General features: G+C 51.0%; 17 protein-coding genes across 17 annotated transcripts; 12 read left to right on the plus strand and 5 right to left on the minus strand.

Moving 5' to 3' along the window:
* Positions 1 to 43: 43 nt before the first annotated feature.
* PRE5 (proteasome core particle subunit alpha 6) lies at positions 44 to 964 on the plus strand (the record flags this gene model as incomplete). Its single annotated transcript, NM_211393.1, has 1 exon — positions 44 to 964. One exon carries the CDS (start codon positions 44 to 46, stop codon positions 962 to 964), a length of 921 nt encoding a protein of 306 aa, NP_986331.1.
* Positions 965 to 1172: 208 nt separating this feature from the next.
* Positions 1173 to 3248, plus strand: ATM1 (ATP-binding cassette Fe/S cluster precursor transporter ATM1; the record flags this gene model as incomplete). Its single annotated transcript, NM_211394.1, has 1 exon — positions 1173 to 3248. One exon carries the CDS (start codon positions 1173 to 1175, stop codon positions 3246 to 3248), a length of 2076 nt encoding a protein of 691 aa, NP_986332.1.
* Positions 3249 to 3532: 284 nt separating this feature from the next.
* ADE4 (amidophosphoribosyltransferase) lies at positions 3533 to 5065 on the plus strand (the record flags this gene model as incomplete). Its single annotated transcript, NM_211395.1, has 1 exon — positions 3533 to 5065. One exon carries the CDS (start codon positions 3533 to 3535, stop codon positions 5063 to 5065), a length of 1533 nt encoding a protein of 510 aa, NP_986333.1.
* A 288-nt stretch (positions 5066 to 5353) lies between these two features.
* Positions 5354 to 6469, plus strand: DYN3 (dynein light intermediate chain; the record flags this gene model as incomplete). Its single annotated transcript, NM_211396.1, has 1 exon — positions 5354 to 6469. One exon carries the CDS (start codon positions 5354 to 5356, stop codon positions 6467 to 6469), a length of 1116 nt encoding a protein of 371 aa, NP_986334.1.
* Positions 6470 to 6910: 441 nt separating this feature from the next.
* RNH70 (Rnh70p) lies at positions 6911 to 8920 on the plus strand (the record flags this gene model as incomplete). Its single annotated transcript, NM_211397.2, has 1 exon — positions 6911 to 8920. One exon carries the CDS (start codon positions 6911 to 6913, stop codon positions 8918 to 8920), a length of 2010 nt encoding a protein of 669 aa, NP_986335.2.
* A 105-nt stretch (positions 8921 to 9025) lies between these two features.
* RTT102 (Rtt102p) lies at positions 9026 to 9436 on the minus strand (the record flags this gene model as incomplete). The annotated part of the gene is made up of 1 exon (NM_211398.1): positions 9026 to 9436. One exon carries the CDS (start codon positions 9434 to 9436, stop codon positions 9026 to 9028), a length of 411 nt encoding a protein of 136 aa, NP_986336.1.
* A 171-nt stretch (positions 9437 to 9607) lies between these two features.
* Positions 9608 to 12643, plus strand: TAF1 (histone acetyltransferase; the record flags this gene model as incomplete). The annotated part of the gene is made up of 1 exon (NM_211399.1): positions 9608 to 12643. One exon carries the CDS (start codon positions 9608 to 9610, stop codon positions 12641 to 12643), a length of 3036 nt encoding a protein of 1011 aa, NP_986337.1.
* A 77-nt stretch (positions 12644 to 12720) lies between these two features.
* LIP1 (sphingosine N-acyltransferase subunit LIP1) lies at positions 12721 to 13146 on the minus strand (the record flags this gene model as incomplete). The annotated part of the gene is made up of 1 exon (NM_211400.1): positions 12721 to 13146. One exon carries the CDS (start codon positions 13144 to 13146, stop codon positions 12721 to 12723), a length of 426 nt encoding a protein of 141 aa, NP_986338.1.
* Positions 13147 to 13558: 412 nt separating this feature from the next.
* Positions 13559 to 15250, minus strand: PRC1 (carboxypeptidase C PRC1; the record flags this gene model as incomplete). The annotated part of the gene is made up of 1 exon (NM_211401.1): positions 13559 to 15250. The coding sequence occupies one exon, from the start codon at positions 15248 to 15250 to the stop codon at positions 13559 to 13561; it is 1692 nt and encodes a 563-aa protein (NP_986339.1).
* A 477-nt stretch (positions 15251 to 15727) lies between these two features.
* On the plus strand, positions 15728 to 16294 carry ECM13 (Ecm13p; the record flags this gene model as incomplete). Its single annotated transcript, NM_211402.2, has 1 exon — positions 15728 to 16294. One exon carries the CDS (start codon positions 15728 to 15730, stop codon positions 16292 to 16294), a length of 567 nt encoding a protein of 188 aa, NP_986340.2.
* Positions 16295 to 16635: 341 nt separating this feature from the next.
* Positions 16636 to 18327, plus strand: AGOS_AGL326W (AGL326Wp; the record flags this gene model as incomplete). Its single annotated transcript, NM_211403.1, has 1 exon — positions 16636 to 18327. One exon carries the CDS (start codon positions 16636 to 16638, stop codon positions 18325 to 18327), a length of 1692 nt encoding a protein of 563 aa, NP_986341.1.
* A 411-nt stretch (positions 18328 to 18738) lies between these two features.
* Positions 18739 to 20457, plus strand: AGOS_AGL325W (M20 family metallopeptidase; the record flags this gene model as incomplete). Its single annotated transcript, NM_211404.2, has 1 exon — positions 18739 to 20457. One exon carries the CDS (start codon positions 18739 to 18741, stop codon positions 20455 to 20457), a length of 1719 nt encoding a protein of 572 aa, NP_986342.2.
* A 188-nt stretch (positions 20458 to 20645) lies between these two features.
* On the plus strand, positions 20646 to 21377 carry PRE7 (proteasome core particle subunit beta 6; the record flags this gene model as incomplete). Its single annotated transcript, NM_211405.2, has 1 exon — positions 20646 to 21377. One exon carries the CDS (start codon positions 20646 to 20648, stop codon positions 21375 to 21377), a length of 732 nt encoding a protein of 243 aa, NP_986343.2.
* Positions 21378 to 21533: 156 nt separating this feature from the next.
* On the minus strand, positions 21534 to 22190 carry ERD2 (Erd2p; the record flags this gene model as incomplete). Its single annotated transcript, NM_211406.1, has 1 exon — positions 21534 to 22190. The coding sequence occupies one exon, from the start codon at positions 22188 to 22190 to the stop codon at positions 21534 to 21536; it is 657 nt and encodes a 218-aa protein (NP_986344.1).
* Positions 22191 to 23222: 1032 nt separating this feature from the next.
* On the plus strand, positions 23223 to 23396 carry MIN6 (Min6p; the record flags this gene model as incomplete). The annotated part of the gene is made up of 1 exon (NM_211407.1): positions 23223 to 23396. The coding sequence occupies one exon, from the start codon at positions 23223 to 23225 to the stop codon at positions 23394 to 23396; it is 174 nt and encodes a 57-aa protein (NP_986345.1).
* Positions 23397 to 23591: 195 nt separating this feature from the next.
* SOD1 (superoxide dismutase SOD1) lies at positions 23592 to 24113 on the plus strand (the record flags this gene model as incomplete). The annotated part of the gene is made up of 2 exons (NM_211408.2): positions 23592 to 23604; positions 23662 to 24113. 2 exons carry the CDS (start codon positions 23592 to 23594, stop codon positions 24111 to 24113), a joined length of 465 nt encoding a protein of 154 aa, NP_986346.2.
* Positions 24114 to 24233: 120 nt separating this feature from the next.
* URA7 (CTP synthase URA7) lies at positions 24234 to 25964 on the minus strand (the record flags this gene model as incomplete). Its single annotated transcript, NM_211409.2, has 1 exon — positions 24234 to 25964. The coding sequence occupies one exon, from the start codon at positions 25962 to 25964 to the stop codon at positions 24234 to 24236; it is 1731 nt and encodes a 576-aa protein (NP_986347.1).
* Between the last annotated feature and the right edge of the window lie 104 nt (positions 25965 to 26068).

Consider the following 26068-nt stretch of genomic DNA (forward strand, 5'->3'; position numbering starts at 1 on the left):
CGCCTTCAAACCTCTCCCCTGGCCTGCAACGGTTATGTAGAAGATGCGACACCTCGGACGACTCCAGTATGCGACCGAGCCTCCAATCAATCGCGGAGACGGAATCATCTATATACCTTTCCACGAATATCAAATCTCCGTATCAAATGACAATACCAGAGCTACTTCCCGCGGCCGGGTGGCAAACACAGCTCCTGTCCAGTTAACTAGCACCAGTAAAGAGGGCGGTGTGCACGAGCAATTGGGGCACTGTGAGTTAGTGATGTTCAGAAATAACTACGACGGTGATACTGTGACGTTTTCCCCGACTGGGAGACTGTTCCAGGTGGAGTACGCGCTAGAGGCCATCAAGCAGGGGAGCGCCACAGTCGGGCTGCGGTCGAACAAGTACGTGGTGCTGGTGGCGTTAAAGCGGAACGCGGACGAGCTGTCGTCGTACCAGAAGAAAATAATCAAGTGCGACGATCACATGGGGCTGTCGCTCGCCGGGCTTGCGCCGGACGCGCGCGTGCTGTCGAACTTTCTCCGGCAGCAGTGCAACTACTCGCAGCTGGTGTACGCGCGTGACCTGTCTGTGGTCAAGGCCGGGCAGTTGCTGAGCGACAAGGCGCAGAAGAACACGCAGTCGTACGGGGGGCGGCCGTACGGTGTGGGGCTGCTGCTGGCGGGTTACGACAACAGCGGCGCGCATCTGCTGGAATTCCAGCCCTCCGGCAACACGCTGGAGCTGTACGGCGCGGCGATCGGCGCGCGGTCGCAGGGCGCAAAGACTTACCTGGAGCGGGTCATGGAGGAGTACCTGGAGATCGAGGATGCCGACGCACTGATCAAGCACGGCGTGGAGGCGCTGAAACATTCGTTGAAGGACGAGACACTCAGCACCAAGAATCTCTCGATCGCTATTGTCGGTAAGGACATGCCATTCACTCTCTATGACGGAGAAGCCGTTGCGGCCTACCTATAGGAGTGCGATGTCCGTACGTAACGCACTCTTTGTACATTATTCCAAACGTGTATAGCTCTCGGCGCAGAGGAGACGTACGCTAATATCACCACGTGACCACGATGGAAGCCACAGCTTGCGGCAAAGATTTGTCCATGTTCAAGAGCGCTTTGGGTGATGCCTGCTTGAAACCTCACAGGCGTCCCCCCATTGCACAGAGAGAAGCGGTATGTTCAGGCTGCTTCGATTTTCGCCCTCGCGGTACTACCCGCGCAGCATGGCGCCAGTGAGGTGGAGCACACACCCCTACCATGTGACAGCGCCCAGGATGTGGGGTACGCGGATGCCGCTGCAATTACAGGCCTCCTTGCGACCTAATAATGCTGTCGAGAAGGGGATTAGCGGCGATGTCAAAGTGGCAGGCGCCATGGTGAAGCCTGCTGCGAGCGGTGGCGAAAGTGCGAAGTCTAAGACTCCTACCGTGTCGGAACTGAAAATCTTGAAGGATTTGTTCAGGTACATATGGCCGCGGGGTGACCGCAAAGTCAAGACAAGGGTCCTAATTGCCCTTGGGCTGCTCCTAGGGTCGAAGCTGTTGAATGTGCAGGTTCCTTTTTTCTTCAAAAGCACGGTGGACTCTATGAACATCGAGTGGGGTGATGTAGGAACAGCGTTGCCTATCGCAGTAACGTTGACTGTTTTATCCTATGGTGCGGCGAGATTCGGTGCAGTGTTGTTTGTGGAGCTACGAAATGCCGTTTTCTCGAATGTGGCTCAAAGTGCTATTACGAAGGTTTCTCTACAGACATTTCAGCACCTAATGAAGCTTGACCTTGGCTGGCACTTGAGTCGGCAGACAGGTGGACTAACCCGAGCAATGGATCGTGGTTGTAAAGGTATCTCTTATGTGCTCAGTGCAATGGTTTTTCACATAATACCGATTACATTTGAAATATCGATGGTATGTGGCATATTGACATACCAGTTTGGTGCTTCCTTCGCTGCTATAACATTCTCGACTATGCTTCTTTACTCCATCTTTACTTTCAGAACGACGGCGTGGCGCACACGGTTTAGGCGTGATGCGAACAAGGCTGACAATAAGGCCGCTAGTGTGGCATTGGATTCCCTAATAAATTTTGAAGCTGTAAAGTATTTCAATAACGAGAAGTACCTTGCGGACAAGTATCACACATCCTTGATGAAGTACCGGGATTCCCAGATAAAGGTCTCGCAATCGCTGGCGTTTTTGAACACCGGCCAGAACCTAATTTTTACCACTGCACTGACTGCAATGATGTATATGGCCTGTAATGGTGTTATGCAGGGCTCTCTTACAGTGGGGGATCTTGTGTTAATTAATCAACTGGTATTCCAGCTCTCCGTGCCACTAAACTTCCTTGGTAGCGTCTACCGTGATCTCAAGCAGTCTCTGATAGATATGGAATCTTTATTTAAACTGCAAAAAAATCAGGTCACAATTAAGAACTCCCCAAATGCCCAGAACCTACCAATACACAAACCGTTGGATATTCGCTTTGAAAATGTTACGTTTGGCTATGACCCGGAGCGGCGTATATTGAACAATGTTTCGTTTACCATCCCAGCTGGAATGAAGACTGCCATAGTAGGCCCATCGGGCTCGGGGAAGTCCACCATTTTGAAGCTCGTATTTAGATTCTATGAGCCCGAGCAAGGTCGTATCCTAGTTGGCGGCACAGATATCCGCGATTTAGACTTGCTTTCTTTACGGAAGGCTATCGGTGTCGTGCCCCAAGATACTCCTCTCTTCAATGACACAATCTGGGAGAATGTTAAATTCGGCAATATCAGTTCCTCTGACGATGAGATTCTCAGGGCCATAGAAAAAGCTCAACTCACGAAGCTACTCCAGAACCTACCAAAGGGCGCTTCCACCGTTGTAGGGGAGCGCGGTTTGATGATCAGCGGAGGTGAGAAACAAAGGCTTGCTATTGCTCGTGTGCTTTTGAAGGACGCTCCGCTGATGTTTTTCGACGAGGCTACAAGTGCTCTGGATACACACACAGAGCAGGCACTCTTGCACACCATTCAGCAGAACTTTTCTTCCAATTCAAAGACGAGCGTTTACGTTGCCCATAGACTGCGCACAATCGCTGATGCAGATAAGATCATTGTTCTTGAACAAGGTTCTGTCCGCGAAGAGGGCACACACAGCTCGCTGTTAGCGTCACAAGGATCCCTATACCGGGGTCTGTGGGATATTCAGGAAAACCTAACGCTTCCGGAACGGCCTGAGCAGTCAACCGGATCTCAGCATGCATAGACGTCTGACTAGAGATTATATAATAACCCTCGAGCCAAAATTATACGGCGCTAACAAGTAAAAATTTTAGTTACTTTTCTGACTTCTCTACGCTGACTTCTCTACCCTTCTAACATAGTTAATTGAAGTAGTGGTTAATGACGACTGCATTTTATTATTGTCCACTTTGCATTAGAAGTACTAGTGCTTAAGCGCTCTTTAGGCCGCTTTCTTCTTCTTTGTCAGGCCGCAAGGTAAAGGAAGCACCAACGGATTGCTACCGCTGCTATTCCTGCTCTCTCAAGATGTGTGGCATATTAGGCGTTGTGCTAGCCGATCAGTCGAAGGTGGTCGCCCCTGAGTTGTTTGATGGCTCACTGTTCTTACAGCATCGCGGTCAAGATGCTGCCGGGATTGCTACGTGCGGCCCCGGTGGGCGCTTGTACCAATGTAAGGGCAATGGTATGGCACGGGACGTGTTCACGCAAGCTCGGATGTCAGGGTTGGTTGGCTCTATGGGGATTGCACACCTGAGATATCCCACTGCAGGCTCCAGTGCGAACTCAGAAGCGCAGCCATTCTATGTGAATAGTCCCTACGGAATTTGCATGAGTCATAATGGTAATCTGGTGAACACGATGTCTCTACGTAGATATCTTGATGAAGACGTTCACCGTCATATTAACACGGACAGCGATTCTGAGCTACTGCTTAATATATTTGCCGCGGAGCTGGAAAAGTACAACAAATATCGTGTGAACAACGATGATATATTTTGTGCTCTAGAGGGTGTTTACAAACGTTGTCGCGGTGGCTATGCTTGTGTTGGCATGTTGGCGGGATATGGATTGTTTGGTTTCCGGGACCCCAATGGGATCAGGCCGCTATTGTTTGGTGAGCGCGTCAACGATGACGGCACCATGGACTACATGCTAGCGTCCGAAAGTGTCGTTCTTAAGGCCCACCGCTTCCAAAACATACGTGATATTCTTCCCGGCCAAGCCGTCATTATCCCTAAAACGTGCGGCTCCAGTCCACCAGAGTTCCGGCAGGTAGTGCCAATTGAGGCCTACAAACCGGACTTGTTTGAGTACGTGTATTTCGCTCGTGCTGACAGCGTTCTGGACGGTATTTCCGTTTACCATACACGCCTGTTGATGGGTATCAAACTTGCCGAGAACATCAAAAAACAGATCGATCTGGACGAAATTGACGTTGTTGTATCTGTTCCTGACACTGCACGTACCTGTGCATTGGAGTGTGCCAACCATTTAAACAAACCTTATCGCGAAGGATTTGTCAAGAACAGATATGTTGGAAGAACATTTATCATGCCAAACCAAAAAGAGCGAGTATCTTCTGTGCGCCGCAAGTTGAACCCAATGAACTCAGAATTTAAAGACAAGCGCGTGCTGATTGTCGATGATTCCATTGTGCGAGGTACCACTTCCAAAGAGATTGTTAACATGGCGAAGGAATCCGGTGCTGCCAAGGTCTACTTTGCCTCTGCAGCGCCAGCAATTCGTTTCAATCACATCTACGGGATTGACCTAGCAGATACTAAGCAGCTTGTCGCCTACAACAGAACTGTTGAAGAAATCACTGCGGAGCTGGGCTGTGACCGCGTCATCTATCAATCTTTGGATGACCTCATCGACTGTTGCAAGACAGACATCATCTCAGAATTTGAAGTTGGAGTTTTCACTGGTAACTACGTTACAGGTGTTGAGGATGTGTACTTGCAGGAATTAGAACGTTGCCGCGCTCTTAATAACTCGAATAAGGGTGAAGCGAAGGCCGAGGTTGATATTGGTCTCTACAATTCTGCCGACTATTAGCGGCGCCGTTGCCGGCATCCGGCCCCATATATAGACTCATCGGGACCTAAAATAAGCCTTTACAGATCATTATCTACAAATATAGATACCATTAAAAGCCTGACTTTCGACTTACTCCTAGCACACCCCGTTGTATCCCTGTGCTTGCTTTCTTAAATGCCGTTGGTTAGGCTTTGGACTTAGCGTCCCGCCCATTTTCTAGCATGTGCAGATCTAGCAAATTTGGCCTAAGACAAGAAGATCCATTCGGCACCCACATCCTGGAGCCAGCACACAGTGGACCCAGACATGAGCAGCGGCAATATATGGAAGCAATTGCTAGAGGAGAATAGCGAACAGCTGGACCAGTCCACTACGGAGACTTACGTGGTATGCTGCGAGAACGAAGATTCCCTTAACCAGTTTTTGCAACAATGTTGGCAGATTGACGAGGGCGAGAAGGTGACCAACCTGGAGCCGTTGGGATTCTTTACAAAGGTGGTTTCGCGCGACGAAGAGAACCTCCGGCTCAACGTATACTATGCCAAGAGCCCACTGGATGCACAGACGCTGCAGTTTCTGGGCGTGTTCCTGCGCCAAATGGAAACCTCACAAATACGTTGGATCTTCCTACTGGACTGGCTGCTAGACGATAAACGATTATGGCTACGTCAACTGCGGAACTCGTGGGCCGCCTTGGAGGAAGCGCAGGTGGCACCCTTTCCAGGTGGCGCTGTGGTGGTGGTCCTCAACCCGAGTCACGTGACACAACTGGAGCGAAACACGATGGTTTGGAACTCCCGCCGTCTGGACCTGGTACACCAGACACTGCGAGCTGCATGCCTCAACACCGGCTCGGCGCTAGTTACACTTGATCCTAATACTGCGCGCGAAGACGTCATGCACATATGTGCGCTGCTTGCGGGGCTGCCTACATCCCGTCCCGTCGCGATGCTAAGCCTGCAAAGTCTATTCATCCCCCACGGTGCAGATTCCATCGGCAAGATCTGCACCATCGCGCCCGAGTTCCCTGTTGCTACGGTGTTCGACAACGATTTTGTGAGCTCGACATTCGAGGCCGCAATTGCTCCAGAACTTACTCCAGGACCACGTGTGCCATCTGACCACCCATGGCTAACAGAGCCTACCAACCCCCCTTCGGAGGCAACCGCTTGGCATTTCGATCTCCAAGGTCGCCTCGCTACCCTATACCGGCATCTTGGTGACTCTAACAAGGCCATATCTGTTACTCAGCACCGCTTCCACAAGCCCCGCTCGGAAGATTATGCATACGAATTCGAGCTGCCGTCTAAGCACCCTACAATACGTGACCTCATACGCTCTGCCGCAGCCGACTCACCGAACGACGTCGCTGACTCCATCGATGGGCTTATGGATGGTATCGTACAAAGGAATGTTCATTGACGTCGACACAAAAATTTTGTTACTGTTCTCTCGAGAACTATTCTCATCCAGTACTGACATATTAGAAGGCGAAGTGAACTAGGATTTATATAAAGTAGCCTTCAGGCAATTGCACAGGGTCTATTGAGTCGCTGCCGTTCACGAGAGAGCCCAATATATCGAGGACTAATTGGTCACTTTTGTTTTGCTATACTCACCCTGTATTTGCTAATCATTTATCCGCTTTGTCCAAGTGGTTGCGAAGATATCGAGCCAGAACATTAGAATCTGGTTTGCCGCATCCTAGAGCTGTCTCCAAGCCAGTTGAACCGTTGCGGGAGATTACCGCAGCCGGTTTGATCAGAGTACTGGTGACTGCCAGCACCCACGTTTGTGACTTATAAATATACGCCCTGTGGAGCCATAGCCATTGGCATAAAGAGAAGAGCACCCCGTGCCACGATGCAGACACTTCCGGTGTACCCAGCGTCACAGACTGCGTCGCCTACGAAGCGTGAACTTGCAGCGGCGCCCTCGGTGCCGCAGGACGGCGCCCGGCTGCCTGCGCAGCTCACTTTAGTGACGCCCCCAGAACCTGATATCCAGAAGAAGTCAGTGCGATCTCAGGTCGCGCGTTTAAGCATCTCGGAGACAGATGTAGTGAAGAGTGATATCGTGGCTAAGCTTTCCGGGACGTGCGCGGTAGAGTGGCGCGATACTCCTGCAGCTACTGGGGATACGGCCAGCGTTCCGGGATCTAAGCGGCGCAGGAGGAGATCCAGCGCTGTTACCGTGCAACAGCCGTTCGGCAAGTTGAAGCAGGGCAACATGAGTACCTCTTCCCTTCCTATTCCAAATAAAAAAAAGAAATCCGTGAAGCCTGCTTCTTTCAAATTAAATGAAAAGGCAACCCAAAAACCACTCTCGATTAAAGATATACGAGATTTGGTCCAGTACATATTCCACGATACGAACAACTCTCCCAACTGGATTACGATAGAAAATAGGGCCTCTTTGAAGAAGGTGGTCGTCCTATTCACTCCAGGCCTTTTACCCGAGGACTTCAGTCTACCGAAGGATTCATTGTTTCATAAAAATATTCCGAAATTGCAAGACGCACATCTAAACTCGATTAGTGAAAATGAACAGATGTGCAAGCAAATGTGTATCTTGCCGTTATCAGCGCCGGGATCAAAGAATTCCCTATTTTCTGCATACAATTCTTTTGTCAATGTAGGCTTGTCAAAAAAGGAGAAGATCGCAAAGGTGGAACAATTGAACAAAAAGGAAATCACTTTGCTTGATTTGCTAATGACCGTTGATGACTTATTGCATAATGAGTACCCCATCCATCTAAACACACCTGGCTTATCGGAGGAGTACCAAAAGGCTTTGTTGCTAAAGTATCAGAATAAGGAGAAGTACAGTGGGTGGGTGGACACTGTCAGTTTCCAACACGACGGTTCTCACACGTTTGCCATCGACTGTGAGATGTGCCTTTCAAAAAACGGATACGTGTTGACGCGTGTGAGCGTCGTCGATTTTGATTGTAACTTAGTTTATGACAAGTTTGTCAAGCCAGATGAGCCCATTGTGGACTACTTAACGAAGTACAGCGGTATTACAGAGGAGAAGTTGGTCGGGGTGACCACGACTTTGCAAGACGTCCAACAGGATCTCTTGCGGATGATAAGCGCAACAGATGTGCTTATCGGCCATTCATTGCAGGCCGACTTGAACGTCTTGAAAATGCGGCATCCCCTCGTCATTGATACTTCTATAATATATGAGCACAAGGCAGGACCTCCGTTCAAACCAGCTTTACGGTATTTAGCTGATGAATACTTACAAAAGCAGATCCAAACAGATGATGGCAATGGGCATGACTCCTATGAAGACGCCATGACCTGCATGGAGCTAACCAAATTGAAAATAGTCAACGGGCTGACCTTTGGCATTGGAATCAATACCGAGAACCTCTTCCACAGGCTAACGAGGCAAGGCGTCAAGTCAATGACCCTAAGCGACTCTGTGCTTCGCCAAGCGCCGCAGCCGAAGTCCCCCGCGGGCTTGGAGACGTCTTTGAAATGCGACAACGACGAGGAGATCGTACAGCGGATTCTTGCAAACATCGAAGAAGGTAACCTTTTTGTCGCCAGAATGCGCGAGCTAGAGTACGCCCGCCAGTTCGTCAAGTGCAAGGCAGAAGACGCAGCGGCCAAGTATGCAGACGAAGCAGTCCAAAACTTAGGGAACAGATTACAGCGCCTCTATGCGGCCTGTCCTGCCTCTACCATGCTCATCGTCTGCTCCGGCAACGGTGACCCCAGGGACTGGCTGAAGCTCATGGAGGAGTTCAACGAACTGAACAAAGAGGAGAAGGCCTCGGCCAGAAAGGAGCGTGAGAGCGAAATCCAGGCTGCTGTAACCAAGGCCAGAGATGCCGTCGCATTGGTCATGATCAAGCAGTAGCTGCCCACCCAGCTTCATAACCTAAAACAACATCCACACCGTATATATATATATATATATATCTACTACGTACATATATATAAGCTATCGTGATGCAGCGCCACGCTACTTTGGGGAGGCAGCTCCCCCTGCCTCTTGCTCCTTCTTCGCAATCGCATCCGAGCTTGAAAACCCCGGAATCGCCTCCACTCCGCCGACCGCTCCTCGTATGTCCTCCATCGTCAGGCCTGTCGTCCCGCTCCCGCTAGGCCCACTGCCCACCTGCGACATCTTCGATTCTGCGTTCTTCCGCGTCCGATCAAACACATTTAGGTCCAAGACGTGGTCGTCTGTGTCATCCAGAAGGTCCAGTGGCTCGTCTGCGCCTACCCGCTGCCAGCATTTGTACTCGAACCCGTAGCTCTCCATGTTGTTGTCGTCCTCGATATTCTTCGATGGCGTGAACCACGCATATCTCCACCTGCGCACGTCCGCCGCGTACCCGGACAACTTATTAGCCTGCTCTATCAGCGACATAACCAATCAAACCAACTGCAAATGCTTTATACTTTCCCCAACTTGTTCCTCTGTGCGGAGTTCATCGGCGATGAAGATTGCAAGTTTTATTTTTAATTATAACAACTTCAGTCAACACCAGTAGTTGAACAGGCGAACAAAGTGGGAACAAATTCGGCAAAGCCAACGACTATGGGAAGTGGCAGTAATAAAACCAAGTCTGGGGGGGCCAATCAGAAGGATTTGTCCAACGAAGACGAGGCATACAGCGCCATATTCAGTGGAGAATTTGGGGCGCTTGACATTAGTAACTACATTGGGTCGCAGGGCCATGATAGCGTCACAGAACATCTGCCAGATGCGATAGACTTCGAGGATGAGGACGAGTTGGCGGAAGAGGAGCTGCCAGACGATTACAAGGCGGGGACACGGCAGCACTCGCCCGCACACGGGGAAGACGACTATCTAACGATGATGGAAGACCCGACGGCCGAGTATCAGGGCAACAACGCGTTATTCATGGGGGTACACGACGACAGCAGCAATGGCTATGTAAACGAGCACGGGGAATTCAACGAGTATACGGATGAGCAGCAGCGGGAGCTGGAGCAGCGGAAGCGGCTGGACCAAGAGCGGCTGGCGCAGGAGGAGCAAATGCTGGTGAAGTCGTACTTTCCACAACTACAGAAAGGCAAGATTCTGCAGATGACGAAGACCGCACCAAAGCCCTTGGCGGAGTACCAGTGGCAGCGCAACCTATACTTGGTTAATCGTGTGGTGAAGCCGCTACTCCCATTGAAGGTTCGTTTCGAAGTGCAACCCGACAGCCGCAAGGTCTTCAAGGCCAAAGGCAAGGGCTGGCATACATCTGCCACTCTGCTGCGCAGTAAGAAGAAGCGTGGCATTGTGTACACTACGCCAGATGAGGTATATCCGGAACATGAAAGGGAGGTGAACAAGGTAAGTTCAGACGAGGTGATCCCAGAAGACCTGTTAATGGTTGCTGATGAGTGGGACTATAATAAAATAGTAGGAGAGGTTGAATCTGATGCCGACAAGCAATCTAGTGTTGGATCGAATATTTTTGATAGTAAGCTACAGGAAGATCCACGGGATTGGGAGTGGGATGAGGCGGATCTGGTAGAAGGGAAGCTAACCAGTTTGCATTTCCCGTTGGATATGAACGACGAAAGACTCCTTTTTGCGAAGCAGCCCGATACAGGTGCAATCGGGAGATCTTCTACGGTTCTCTATAACGACAAGCACCTCTTTTCGAAGTTCAACATTTCCAACGATGACAAGTATAGAATTCTGAAAGAGAACTATCAAACCAAGATTCGTTCCACGATTTCAAACCTCAGCATAGAACACTCTCAACCCGCGGCTCGCCTCCAATCTCCATTTTACAAAGTCCTCCTGCCCAAGGAACAGCTCAGGCACTTCCATCGGTGCCACTTTGGCAAGGGTATCCGCCCCGGTACCAACATAGTATTTAGTAAAATCAAGGTGAGGAGACGGAAGCGCGATAAGGGTAAAGACGTCAGGGAAATATTTTCAAACAGTTCAGACTTGACCATTGGTGATAGTGTACCCGTGTTTTTGATGGAGTACTGTGAACAGCAGCCTATCGCACTGTCGAAGTTTGGTATGGCCAGTAAATTAATCAATTACTACCGGAAAAGGAGTGAGACCGATACATCACGCCCAAAGCTTCCTGTCGGCGAAACACACGTTTTGGGTGTCCAAGACAAGTCACCATTCTGGAATTTTGGTTTTGTTGAACCGGGTGCAATTGTGCCCACGCTGTACAACAACATGATTAGAGCTCCTGTGTTCAAGCACGAGGTTTCTCGGACTGACTTTTTACTGATTAAGAGTGCAGGTAACGGTACCGGTACTAGGTTCTACCTACGGCAAATAAACCATTTATTCACAGTGGGTCAGACATTCCCGGTCGTGGAAATTCCGGGGCCAAATTCCAGGAAAGTCACATCGATGGGTAAGAATAGGCTACGCATGGTGGTATATAGGATATTAAACAAATCGCCAGAACACAGGTTGCTTGTAAAGCAAGTTGCAAGACACTTCCCAGATCAAAATGACATGCAGAATCGGCAAAGGCTCAAAGAATTCATGAAGTATCAACGTGATGGCGATGACCAAGGATTTTGGAAATTAAAGGAAGGGGAGGTTCTACTTGACAATGAAAATGTGAAGAAAATGATATCTCCTGAAGATGTATCAATGCTGGAGTCCATGTACGCGGGTCAGCAGTTCCAGGAAGATACTGATATGTTCAATTTTAATTCAAAGTTGCGCACCTTGGAGGAAAACTTGATTCCATGGAATGCGACAAAGAACTTTTTAAACGCTACACAGATGCGAGCCATGATCCAGATACATGGCGCGGGTGATCCTACAGGCTGCGGTGAAGGTTTTTCTTTTCTAAAAACTTCCATGAAGGGCGGCTTCACCAAGTCAGGTGAAAGTGAGCAGCCCCAGGCCACTGGTGGGCATAGTTACAATGTTGCCCAGCAACAAAAAGCTTATGATGAGGAGATCAGTAAAACTTGGTATAAGCAGGCAAAATCTCTAAGCATACAAAATCCGTTTGAGGAAATAGATGACCCAGATGTGGTCAACAAGACTAACAAACGTGTGAAGACTCACAGGGACGATGAAAAAGTGCTGCGCATCATACGGAAAACTAGGGATGAAAACGGCATAATCCAACGTCAGACCGTCATCGTGCGTGACCCTCGTGTGATCCATGCATATTTGCGAACTTACGAAAAAAGGCGTGAAGAGGCGGAACGTAATCTAGGTTTGGAAGAATTAATGAATGACAACATAGACCTTGTTACAGGAGAAAATAATGAAGAACGCCAGCTGAAACAAAAGAAGTTGTTAGAGGAGCAGTTGGCAAAGTTGGAGAAATCAAAGGAAAGACGACAAGCACGCAAGGCCGCGAAGGAGAAGAGCAAAGATGGCAAAGTCGTGAAAGTAAAAAACACCACGCGACGCTGCGCAACATGCGGTGCGATCGGGCATATCAGAACTAATAAATCCTGCCCCATGTACAATGGTGGCGTTGCAGCAAACGCAAACGCAAACGCGAATGCGTCGAGTGCAGCAGCTGCAGGTTCTTCAGGGATGGCCTCAAATAATAGCGCTACCAGCAAGTCTATAACTCCTAATGCCAGTATTCCGCCGACTTCATTCGACTAGCTCGCAGTATAATATATATCTAATATGTACCAATTGTACTTCTTTCGACTGCTATAGAACTTTCTCCTCTTCTTGCATCACATGTGCAGCACTGCAGCACCGTGCGCCTCGCAATACTTATGGACCGCGGCACGGTCGGCCTCGTATCCAGCGTACGCTATGTATCCTGCGGGACCCTTATTCGTGCGCGACACGGGATAGTGCACAGACTCCACAGAAGTGTTCTCTACAATGCAGAAGAGTGCCGGCTGTTTGTTAGGATCGAAGTGCTGCGTAAGCTTCTGCGTGATCAACTTCAGTTCTGCGCGTTTGTCGCATGGAGGCCCGCCAACGGCAGATAGCTTCTCAACTGTGGCGGTACCCTGCACGGGCTCCACGACCGCTGTGCAGTGGAAACGCTCGTAATTGTTCTTGGTGTAGTGCTTGAAGTACTCCAAAGACCACACGAATGCGAGGCCTGCGAGGATATAGAAAACCAGCGTCCCGTACCTACCGATTGCCATGGTTGAAGCAAGGATTCCACTGCCGTAAGTACTCAATTATTGAGTGCTAGCAAGCTGATGTTGATTGTGTGATATCAACGGTAATCGGTCGTTAAGGAACCTTTTCAAGAAACGCAAAAGAAATGCGTGCGTAGGTCGAGCAGGTGACAACCTCATATTACTCATAACAGTTATCTATCTAAGAAGCGGCACTATCGATATACTATCAGCTTCGTATACACATATATATCGGAGGTTATAATCGCAAGTTAGCTATAATTGCCATCGAGGTGTAATACATCGAAGATTGTCTACGAAACTACTCTGTCACCAACACATCAGCGTATGAACAATAACAGCAATATTATGACAGGCAATTGCATAAAAGTATTCAAAGAGGGTAAACAGTTAAATTCGGTAAAGGGTCAGGCGACTATTCCTGAGCACCCATACCGAAGTCGCCCTGCAGCCAAGTGTTCAACATGTCGAGAGAGTTCTCGGGGACGTCATATGGCACCATGTGGCCCGCCCCGAAAACTCTCAAGTATGTGAAGTGCTTGTAGTTCTTGACCTCACCGGCTTGGTCGCCAGATGGCCCATTCCAAGGCTTGATAGGCTGCTTCGTGAAGTCGTCGTGGTGCTTCCATGGTAGCTCATCAGTCCAGGCGCGGTTACCTAGCCAGTTGCAGATGAAGTCCTTGTCGCCAGCGTAGATTAACACAGGCAAGCCCTTGTCCAAGATCTCGGTGACGTGGCGCTGGTATGGCTTCATCCAGTCGCCGTTCAACAAGAAGTTTCTGTTAACGTCGAAGTTACAGCTGGTGAAGGAATCAACCTCTGCGCCCACGGCCTTGATCACCTCTGGTGTGTTCAAATACTCCTCACTGTACTTCATGTCATCGTAGCAGAGCTGGCCCTCACACTCCTTGCGAACGTCGTAGACGTTCTTACCAGTTCTCTGGAACGGCGTCAACTGGTTGCCATTACAGTACAGAGAGGCTGGAACACACGACCACACGTTCTGCAGGGTGTAGCATGTGCGGATCAAACGCAAGCACCGTGGCAAGGTCTCGTTCATTGCCGAGCATTGCTCTGGGCCAAGAATGGCGGGTTCGCCGCCACCACCGCAGGCCATACGCTCGTAGTAGGGGTACTGTGTCAATGGGTCTGTCAACCCGTTCCCAATTAGCACAGAGCTCAACTTAAACGAGCGCTCCTCGTCTGGGTGCGACAAGATCTCGGCAGCAATAGCAGGAATGTAGTGGCCGGCATACGACTCACCGGCAATGTGGAACTTCTGGCCGGCTTGGTATTCTGGGAACTGCCTGAAGAAAAGCTCCAAAAAGGCGTACACGTCCTTCGACGCCGCCACGGTGTTGGCAACGCTGTTGGAAGAGTACGAGTAGCCAGCGTTCACTGGCTGGTCCAAGAAGATCACAGACGCGTTAGTGTTCCACGAGTATGGGTTCCGCACAGGCTTGAGCTTCTGGTCGATCGACGATGGCCCGAGCTCGAAGAAGAGCCCCGTCATCGACGAGCACCCTGGCCCACCGTTCAACCATAGCACAATAGGGTCGTTCTTGGGGTCGTTGCGACTCTCGAAGAACCAGTAGAAAAAGTGCTTGTCTTCCGCCTCCACGTCAAGGTAACCCGAGTACTGCTTGACGTCAGGGTCCACACCCAAGCCCGCAGGGTCCGACACCTTGCGCACCCGCAACTGGTAGTCCTGGAGCGACTCCTTCCGCACGACGTTGTCCCACTCCCGAACCTTGCGCACGTCCCCGCGCGGCTCGGACAAGAACTTTAGCTGCTTCGCGTCCTGCGGGAATAGCTCTGACATCTCGGCCATCACCGACTCCAGCTCCGCAGATACCGAGCTCACCTCCTGTTCAGACACACCGAGGCTGTCTGCAATGTTCTTGAGGCTGCCACGCGCGTCGAAGAACTTGCCCTGCTGCACATTCATCTTCGAGCGTAGCTTAGACAGATGGCCCCCCACAGCCGCCACCAAATCGTCCGGCATCGACTGCCGCTTCTCAAGCTGCGCTTTTCCACCTTGAATGCTGGTACCGGCCACTAGGGCCGGTACCAGCATGAGTGGCGCTAGTAGTGACTGGCCTCTCATCTTGAAAACTGATGTTGTGTGTGCGGATTCTGCTGTCGCTAGGCACCTGCAACTTATATACTTATGGCCGGGTTCAGTCTCGGTTTTAGCTTGAAAGGCTGTGCTATCCGCTGTGATGGACCGCGCTAACCGGTCCAAGAATGAGCATTATATATCAGATAGAGAAGGTTCACCATGGCGACAAGCGCCACTCAAAAGAGCGTTCGTTATCCGAGTTTCTTACGTCTGACGTGCAGATTTGACTAAGCTATGCCTTAGAAGGCAATTGCGCCACAAGGGGTGAGCGGCGTTTTTGGCTGCGCCGCAGCAAATCCCGTGACTCTAGCGGGCCTAGCCAGGCGGCCGGGCGACAACGACCGAGAAGCGCGCACGTGATTGTCACGTGCCACGCGCCGCGTCGCGCGCGCGGCGGCAGAGGTTTGTGACCAGTCTATATAAGCGAAGCACGGCGGCGTGGCCACGAGGCCTTGTGCTGCGATGAAGCAGTTAACGGCATCGGAACAGTACCTCTTGGCCAGCAAGGCTCGGCACAAGCTAATCTACGCCGCGCGGGCCAAAGGGCAGGACCATCAGCTCCGGGTGCTTGTTGGGCACGCCAATATGCTCGACCGCATCACCGCGGCGCTCGGGAGCGGGCGGGCCGCACCCCGCTCGGGGCCAGCGGAGGACGCCGGCAGCCACAGCAGTGGCCGCAGGCACGCCGGGGAGCTGGGCTCCGACTTGGGCACGAAGGCACGCTCTGGAGGGTCTGGGTGCGCATCGTTGACGAGGGCGGCTGAGGCAGGCGGTGAGATCACGTGCACAGGCACGAAAGCGCGGAGGCAGGCGGGGTCCTCTGCGTATGGCCGTTGCGCAAGTCAGGCTGAGGGCGGTGGTGCCGCGGCGGCCGCGAAGTATCCTTACCTGCACGGGTACGCCGAGTGCGGGTCGGCGGGAAGCGCTGGAAGATTCTCTGCTGCGCGGTTGGGCGCGGAGCGCGAGGGTCACGACGACTGCTTCTCCGAGAGCGAGGAACTTCTTTCGCTCAGACCCATCTGCATATGAGACAGGCCAGGCTGTATATAACGTGGGCGCGTCGGCGCGCATGTCTGCGTGGCCAGAGGGCCAGCTCGCAGCGGCGTCGCTGCGGCGAGACGTGGGGCGCCTCGGGAGCGCCTCGGGAGCGCCTCTGGAGCGCTGGTATGTAATGTATATTTAGAAGGGGAATTAATGGCTATATTTACTTCTGCGCCAGCCGCGGACGCTACCATCAAAGCAGCAGCTGGCCATTTAGAATGGTCGGAGTTGGCAGACGTCATGCCTGCGAGGAGGGGCTTATATTAAGGGCGCCATCTGCGCATGGTCCCCACGGATCTCGTGGGAAAAGCAGTCGCTGACCACCACGAATGATGTTTGCAGCTTGGCCTTTGGGGCAACCGATATCCTTTGCAACGGCGCTGGCGTTGCTGGCCTGCTTTTCTGCTCAGACAGCGCGGAGTGCTGTTGTTTCTTCGGAGGTGACTGGGGCGTCACTGCCATCGTGCTGGGACGTGTCCAAACCTCAGGGGGGCTTTGGAGACCACCTCCAGCAAATTCTGCACAACTCGACGCTCAGCAATCTCACTGTCGAGAAGCTACAGCGTGCAGTGCAGATCCCCTCGGCATGGGTGGTGGATGCAGCGGACTGCTGCACAGCGGTGAAGTCCGACACGGAGACATACAAGCAGTTCAAACGGTTGCACGAGCAGCTGTCGCGGGACTTTCCTCTGGTTTGGTGTAAGCTAAAGGTGGAAACTGTCAACGAGCTCGGATTGCTAGTCACCTGGCCGGGCAGCGATTCTGGTGCCAAACCGGCACTGATCTCCGCCAATATGGACGTGATTGTGCAGGATCAGGATGACTTAAGCACCTCGTCCCAATTTGAAGGAAAGATCGAGAATGAGCAGAAGCAACGCCGTACGAATATCCATGGCCGTGGAGCATTTGATAAGAGCCACTTGGTCGGTTTGTTGGAGGCATTGGAGTACACATTAGAGACCGATCCTTCGTTTCAACCAAAGCGGACCATTGTCCTTGCGCTGGGCTTCGACGAGCAGCTCGGCGGGGAGCTTGGTGCAGCGGAAATTAGCAAGAAGTTGGAGTCCCAATACGGCTCAGATAGTTTCTCTGTGGTTCTTGGCAAGGATGTCGCAGGTGTGGTGGAGACTTATGGTGCTTATCTTGCGCCAATTGGGGTTGCTACCAAGCAGGATGTCCGTTTCACCTTCCGGTTCAACTTCAGTGACATGTACCGTACTTCTCCCTTGATGCCAACCAATGAGTTCCGTATTTTCGGAAACATCTCCGATGCCCTAAATCGGTTCCCCGAGCGGTACGACTTCACCAAGGCGAATCCTCTGACGAGCTTGTTTCAGTGTGCGGCTAATGACTTTAAATACATGCCGGAGGAACAGATAAAGGATTTGTTGGCTGCGTTGGAGGATCAGGACGCAAATAATCGGTTCACTGACTTCCTAAGAAGCCAACCAACTAATTACGCGGGATTTGCGTTTACTACTGTGCAGCAATTCTCCTTTATTCATGGGGGATCTATACATGCAGTGCGGCCCGAATATCTGCAATTCGAAATAAAGGAGTCACTTACGTTGGATACTTCGGTCGAGCTGCGTACTGAGCTTATCAAGGCGGCTCTCAAGGAGGTTGGACCCATGGGCTTGATTGTGAATGGAGAGGTCATAGATGCAATTGACTCAGGAATCACATGTGAGGTCCTCGTCGATGCTGACACTAAAGATGAACCATCGCCTAACTCAGACGACTTGGAGCTCCTTGCAAGTACAATCAAGGGTTTATACGAGGATAGTATATTCCCTGACCTACCTGATAAACCTTCGAAATTAAATGTTGGCACTTCTTTTTCGGCCATCAAAACCGACTCTAGCCATTACAAAAATCTCTCTAAACATGTCTACTATTTCCGCCCAGGATTCTTCCAAGACTTCGTTATCCCATCATTTAATACAAGAAAAGAGCATGTTGGTGTTCAGACATTACTGTACACAGTAGCATTTTTTTATCAATATGTTCATTCTCTATGATACAACCAGGATCCTACTTTGATTTAGTAACTATGACTCGAATATCAAAAGTATATATCTAATTTTATGCTTGAGATAAACCGGAAATAGCAAAAGCTTAACTGCGATATATAGTACACATATTTACCTGTAATGGCGCTATATAGCTTCCTGCTACTATAGATGCGTACAACCGCAAAAACGGGCCTGTCACCGGTTTCATACAGTATTACTCTGTCTCATCAACCATTTCATTAGTAGCACGTCTTGAACTTAGTGACATGCATATGAAACTATATTATTAGCAATATTAAACATAGACTCTCCTGTTAATTTAGATAGTGCTTAAGTTCCATATAGTCAAGTTTTCTATTGTGTACAAAATTCAACATCAGCATTTTGTTCAATATTTTGGCTTACTTGTATAACAAGATGAAGGCGCTACCGCAGAATACATACTGCAGATCCCGTTGTCTATCTACAATTGCCAAACAATGCGCTCTCTGGCTGATATTAATACTTCCGGCTGCCTACGGTCTGGGCCAGGCCAATTCGTCGGTAACATCTTTTGAATGTAATGTTAGAAAGTGCAGTTTTGCGCCGTGGGCGCATATACAGTTTATTCTCAAAGACACAGTGTTTAGAAATGCAATTACTGAGAAGTTGCGCCATGCCGTTCAAATTCCGTCCGAGATGCTCGACCCAACGCCTAATCCTGTTCCAGACCCCAGGGTCCAACCTGAGCACGACTTTTGGGACCCATTCAGGAAGCTTCACCAACAGCTTACTGAAGACTTCCCCAGGGTATTCTCTACGTTGCAGGTAGAGACCATCAACGAATTTTCATTGTTAATAACATGGGAAGGTTCTGACAGTAATTTAAAGCCGCTCATGTTCTCATCTCATATGGACGTTGTCCCAGTTAACCCAGAAACAGCTGGAGAATGGCGCCATGATCCATATAGTGGAGATCTAACTTGGGATGAAGAATTAGGTGATATTTTATGGGGACGAGGTGCATTTGACGATAAACATCGCATTGTCGCCCATTTACAGGCAATCGAATATATTTTAACGTTCGAACCTAAATTTGTGCCAAAGCGAACCATAATTCTAGCATTCGGTAGTGACGAGGAATCCGGAGGGGTGTATGGTGCAAGTTTTATGGCAGCGCTGTTGCTCAGTCGTTATGGGGAAAACGGATTATATGCGGTGGTTGACGAGGGTTTCACTGGTATCAGAAAGGTTGAAGGAGTGCTAGCTGCAATGCCTGCAATTTCAGAAAAGGGCAGGATGAACTTTTGGTGCAATATTACGATGAGCGGTGGCCACAGCTCAGTTCCCCACAAGGATTCGGCCATTAATCTTGTATCAAAATTTATTACTGAATTTGAGCGAGAACAGTTACCGCCCACCTTCTCCCAAAATAATCCAGCGGCCCGCATGTATCAATGTATTGCTGAAAACTCGGTTACCCTTTCAAACAGCCTAAAGACCTCTTTTGCGTCAGCCTTTAACGATAGCGAAGCTAGCGATCACCTGCTTGAATACATCTTTTCGGCCAATGATCTTAGGACAGAGTGCTTGTTTCGCAGCGTGAAGGGCGTTACCACAATACATGGAGGTATGAAATCTAATTCGATAGCAGATTTCGTTGCATGGTCATTTAACGTACGACTTGCAATGGAAGACGACGCGGACCAAATGGCAAATCTAGTGCAGCAGATGCTTTGCAGGTTTGCCCAAACGCACGGCATAGGGTTAAGCATACAAGGCAAGCAGGTGCTAACAAGAACTAAAAAGGGCCTTTTGCAAGTCAGATATAGCGCGAAGAATGCAGCGCCGATCTCTCCCAGTAATGCTGTTTGGGAGATGTTTGCAGGGACCATTAAAGGACTTTATGAAGAGTCCATATTTCCTTTGAGATTTAACAGTAAGCACACACTATTAGTTTTGCCCTCAATTATGACAGGAGGTACGGATTCTGTCCATTATGAGAGGTTGACCAGTAATATATACCGCTACCAGCCAGGATTCTATAATGGCCGTATAGTTGACAACATACATGGCCCTAACGAGTTCATTGATATCAACACATTAATCGAAACAGTGGCATTTGTGTATGCATATATTCATTCAGCGCAGGAGTAAGCTGCTAATGACGTCCATCGCGCCGGGGGAAACCCGCTGACGCATGATCATCAGCCCGCCAGTAGATCACGTGCTATTCACGTGCAGTTGAACTCTTGGTTTTCAAAGGGTGGCAAACTTCATTAAATGCTAACGAACTATGCTTGATCTCAAAACGTATCGCCCCAGGAAGCTGTAGGAGGTGTGTGATGATGGCTGCTACCACCACTGGTTCAGATTATGCCAATGAGGTACATTCCGTACCGATCCAGCATCAGTTTAATCCATATGATGACAACGGCGGTACTATCCTGGGTATTGCAGGAGAAGATTTCGCTGTCCTAGCGGGGGACACACGGCACACAACAGGCTATTCGATCAACTCGCGCGAGGAGCCAAAGGTTTTTGACTGCGGTGACAACATCCTGATTTCGGCTAATGGTTTCGCCGCGGATGGAGATGCGCTGGTAAAACGGTTCAAAAACAGCATGAAATGGTATCGTTTTGACCATAACAAGAAGATGACGATCAAATCAGCGGCCAGGAGTATCCAGCATTTGCTGTACGGAAAGAGGATGTTCCCATACTACGTTCATACAATTATTGCCGGTCTGGATGAGGAAGGTAAGGGTGCAGTGTATTCGTATGACCCCGTTGGATCGTACGAGCGGGAGCAGTGCAGAGCGGGCGGAGCAGCGGCATCCTTGATCATGCCCTTTCTCGACAACCAAGTGAACTTCAAGAACCAGTACGAGCCAGATTCCAACGGTACCAAGAAGCGCGCATTGCGGTTCCTTTCGGTGGATGAGGTCGTGCGGCTAGTGCGTGACGCCTTCACTTCCGCCACGGAAAGACACATCCACGTGGGAGACGGTCTACAGATCATGATTGTCACGAAGGATGGCGTCAGGGAGGAATTCTATAGTTTGAAAAAGGACTAAGATGCACCCGCGCTTTCGTTGCTTCAGGCGGCCTTTGTCTATGTATAGTAATTGTGTAAGGTATGAGATTTTCTGATTGCAATAAATGATGGCTCTAGGCAGCGTACACTCCTGGCACTTTACATCATGGCATGGGGGCGCTGCCCTTCACATCCCTTATACAGGAAGCTCAAAGTTCGCGCCCTCACGTATCACCTTCCTGTAGTAGATGTAGAAGAAGTCCGAGTAGATCAGTGTCTGTACCACGCCCGCAACAACTGCCACCTTGTCAAAGCGGTTCTCCACGTAGTAGCGCCAAATCCAGTTCGGAATATACATGGCCCGGTAGAAACCCAGGGCAAAAATGTAGTGTGACGTCAAGGCGTCTGCCTTCCCCGCCTTCGACAGCATAAACAACTGTGGCATAATAGCCACGCTCTCCAACCAGACCGAGAATACCCATAGCACCTGTTGTACCTTGTATTGGCGTGTCGTGATCAGCGCCAGCGCGGCACTTGCCGCCACCAGGTACCTGATTTTAAAGGTGTCCCGCATCACCATGTTCTGGTATCCCACCACTTGCTTGTGGCGCGCCTGCTTCAGCTGCACAATCACGTACAGCGACGAGCTGATGAAGAACACCTTCATCAACGTGTTGTAGAGCGACCGCCATTTGGTGAACAAGTCCAGGTACCGCGTCACGAACACGACGAAATATAGTACCTGTGTCTTCAGCGATATCCCATCAATCGCCTGAGTCCGCTGGATGGTACTTATCAACACCAAAATGCTCGCCAAGTGCGACGCATCGCCCAGTAGCCTGAATGGGTTCATCGCTCCGCTTACCTTCCACCGTGTACAAGTAATGGCTCCAGGCCGTTTTTTATCAGGGCCGTCACGTGCGAAACGCCATCAAATGCGGTCATCTGTCACGTGACATGTGAGGATAATAAAAGAGTGACGCTTCTCAATTAACCCATATACCAATAGCCCGGGGCGTAATATACGCAGTATTCTGCAAGGAATATTGTAGTTGAAATAGCATATGGTTGGTATTCTCTTAATGATAGCGATCACGTGCTATTTTTGTGTGCAACAGCGTACCCGACACCGCATTACGATGTAGGAGCAGCCGCTAGTCACCGCAAGGTCAGGGACGGTCGCAGATTTGGGTTCGCCCGATACGGCACTCTATCCTGCATGTGGATTCTACGTTACTTAAGCGGGTGCCACAGACACTAATAATCATGCAAACCAGCTCCTGGAACCGACGAATTAGCGTGCTCTGCAACTGCGCTACCGGCTTTGCTCCGCCCGCCTACAACCAAGTGCTATAGGCGCGGCAAAAGCGGCCATTGGTTAGGTAACAGAACGCCCTTGCTCGAAAGTCTTCTTATCCAGCAGCTCTCCCCGCGAGACAGCCCAATCAAGTTTATGCCGATGCAACAGACATACAAGCGGAATGACGTCATTGAGCAGGCCTTAGCTGCGGCCTCTTGGCAGTCCAATTCTCGGGCGCCGCCAACAGTTGCCTGGTCCTTATCTTGGAGCACGTGCTTACTCCCGTACACGACGAATGCAGCGCAAAAGCACGTGATCGTATTAATAAATAGACACCAACCATAATTAGTGTAATTAGTGTTACTAGAGCAGAAGTGCAAGGAAGTGCTGCCACTTCATGTAAAGGGCGAATAACGGCTTTACTATCGTATATTCATTCCTCGAACACTCAGTGATATCTCCAACAGGCTTGAGAGACGTACGATCCTTTTATACGGCACTGTTCCCTTGCCAGGTCGCACTTAACGGCGCTACAACCGGCGCACATAAGTTCGCTCAGGGCTTGCAGTTTCCGCCTCCCCAAGCATGGGCTTCTTCTACGAAAACCCGCTGTTTGACTTCTTCCACCGCGCTGTCCGCCGTCCGGCGTCCATCGCCATGTGGCTGTTCACTGGCCTGGTCGTGGCCAGCGCGCTGGCCTCGATTCTGGCGCTGCCGGCGCCCCGGCGCCCAAAACGGCCCGACGGAGCGGGGCCCTAGTGCACCCCTCCGCCGTCGCACGTGACGCTTACTAAGAGTCTGCCATTCCCCCCCCCGTGGGCACCGGCCTCCAGTGGAGGGATGGATATAAAGAAGCGGCAAACAGGCCAAGGGTCTCTTATATAGCGTTAGTTAACCCTTTAAGTTGTTTGGTAACAAGCGCTAATATTGAGAGAATAACAAGCGATAGGCACAATGGTCAAGGCGAGTAAGTACTGGCGGTGGTGGCTGGGGGGGAATGGCAGCATACTAACACTGCGGGCAGTTGCGGTTCTAAAAGGTGATGCCGGGGTTTCCGGCGTGGTGCACTTCGAGCAGGAGGCAGACGCGGCGGTCACTACGATCAGCTGGAACATCACCGGGTTCGAGCCCAACACGGAGCACGGCTTCCACATCCACGAGTTTGGCGACGTGACCAACGGCTGCACGTCTTCCGGATCGCACTTCAACCCATTCAAGAAGACGCACGGCAGTCCGGAGGACGAGAACCGTCACGTGGGCGACATGGGCAACGTGCTCGCGGACGCAAACGGCGTGGCCGTAGGATCGGCGAAGGACCCTCTAATCAAGATTTTTGGTCCTACGTCGATTCTGGGCCGTACGGTCGTTGTCCACGCCGGCAAGGACGACTTAGGCCGCGGCGGCAACGAGGAGTCGCTAAAGACGGGCAATGCGGGCCCCAGACCTGCTTGCGGCGTGATTGGCATTGCCAACTGAGCTGGCTGCTGCCGCGTGCCGGAAGCTCTGGAAGGTTGCCAACTAGAAGCTCTGATGACTATGTAGCAGAATAAACGTTTTATGGTTCGCTGTGTGGCGCTGTATGTACAATTGCAGCAATTAGAAGTCTGCTCTCGCGCCGACGGCACGCTCGGCAGCGAGTAGGCTTGGTAGGATGTTTGCGGCCGCAGCAACAAGGCCGAGGAAGGGCTGCGAGGGGTCTAGCACCTTGGACATGTACTCTGGGTGGTACTGCGTGGCGACGTAGTAGGGGTGGTCGACGAGCTCGAGAATCTCGCACCGGGTGCCGGTCTCGTCTCTGCCCACGAACTTCAAGCCATGCTCCTCGAGTTTCTGCACCATCTTTGGGTTGATCTCGTAGCGATGGCGATGTCTTTCCTCCACAGAGGAGGCGCTGCCGTATAGTTTTCTGATAATGGACCAGTCGGTGTCCTCCTGAAAGATGGTAGGTCTGAGACCGAGTCTCATGGTACCGCCCATATTTTGCTTGTCTATCTCAGGCATGTACACAACGACCTGCTTATCCTCTGCCACCTCTGGGTAGAACTCGGACGATGTGGCATCCGCGATGCCAAGCACATGCCGGGCAAACTCGATAGTCGCGACCTGCAGTCCGAGACAGACACCCAGATATGGGATCTTGTTCTCCCGCGCCCACTTCGCAGCGAGAATCATCCCCTCGGTGCCTCTGGTGCCAAACCCACCAGGTACAAGAATACCGTCAGAAGACGATAGGCTCTTCCACGCTTGCTGGAACTTCTCCTTGTCGGAGGCGCTCATCTCAGGCTCAAGATCAGAAGCCTCGACCCAGACGATCTCTAGCTTGCGCTTACAACGCATGGAAGAGTGCTCCAATGCTTTGATGACGGAAAGGTAAGAGTCCTTTAGGTGTGTGTACTTTCCAACCAAGGCGATCTGTACCACTTCAAATGACTCGTCAATGGCCGTCGTCAAATGTCTCCAACGGTCCAACAGACGAGCGCCCCTCTCCTTGTCCTCCGCACCAAGCTTAATATCCGAGAGCTTGAGCCTCTGTCCCAGGTAGTCTATCATGCGCTGTTCAAGTAGCAGCAGGGGAACGTGGTAGGTGGATGCGACATCGTGCACGTTAACCACCTGCTCTGGCCCCACATGGCAAAACATAGCAATCTTCTCGATCGTCGGCTTGTCTAGCTCCTCCGAACACCGGCAGGCAATCATGTCTGGGGTCAGGCCTAGCGAGCGCAGGTCCTTGATGGCAGCCTGCGTTGGCTTCGTCTTCTGCTCGCCGTGGATCACAGGGACCAGAGAGACGTGGATAAGAGCAAAGTTGTCGCGGCCTACACGGAACTGGAACTGACGCAGCGCCTCCACAAACGGCGCGGACTCGATGTCACCCACGGTGCCTCCGAGCTCGATGATGCACACGTCAGGCTCCATTCCAGAGTCGTCAACGGGGATGCGCGCAACACGCTCTAACCAGTCCTGAATCGCGTTCGTCAGGTGGGGCACCACCTGCACGGTCTTGCCCAGGTAGTCACCCTTGCGCTCCTTGGCCATAACGTGCGAGTAGACCTTGCCGGTCGTGATATTGTGGTCCTTCGTCAGCGTCACCCCCAGGTACCGTTCGTAGTTTCCCAGGTCCAGGTCCGTCTCTCCGCCATCGTTCAGCACAAAACACTCACCGTGCTCAAGCGGCGACATCGTGCCCGCATCCAGGTTCATGTAAGGGTCGATTTTGATCGACGTAACCTTCAGCCCGAGCGTCTTCAACAGCATGCCCGTCGACGACGCCAGCACGCCCTTCCCGATGCCCGAGATCACTCCGCCTGAAACAACAACGTACTTCATCTAGACTTCTATAGCTTACAACTGCGCACAGATAGGAAGCGACACGACTTACGGCACCTACACAAAGATTACAAGAAAGAAGGGGGGGGAGTGAAGACGGCACA

This window comes from Eremothecium gossypii, chromosome VII, assembly GCF_000091025.4.
Source record: "Eremothecium gossypii ATCC 10895 chromosome VII, complete sequence".
In the NCBI taxonomy this organism is placed as follows: domain Eukaryota; kingdom Fungi; phylum Ascomycota; class Saccharomycetes; order Saccharomycetales; family Saccharomycetaceae; genus Eremothecium; species Eremothecium gossypii.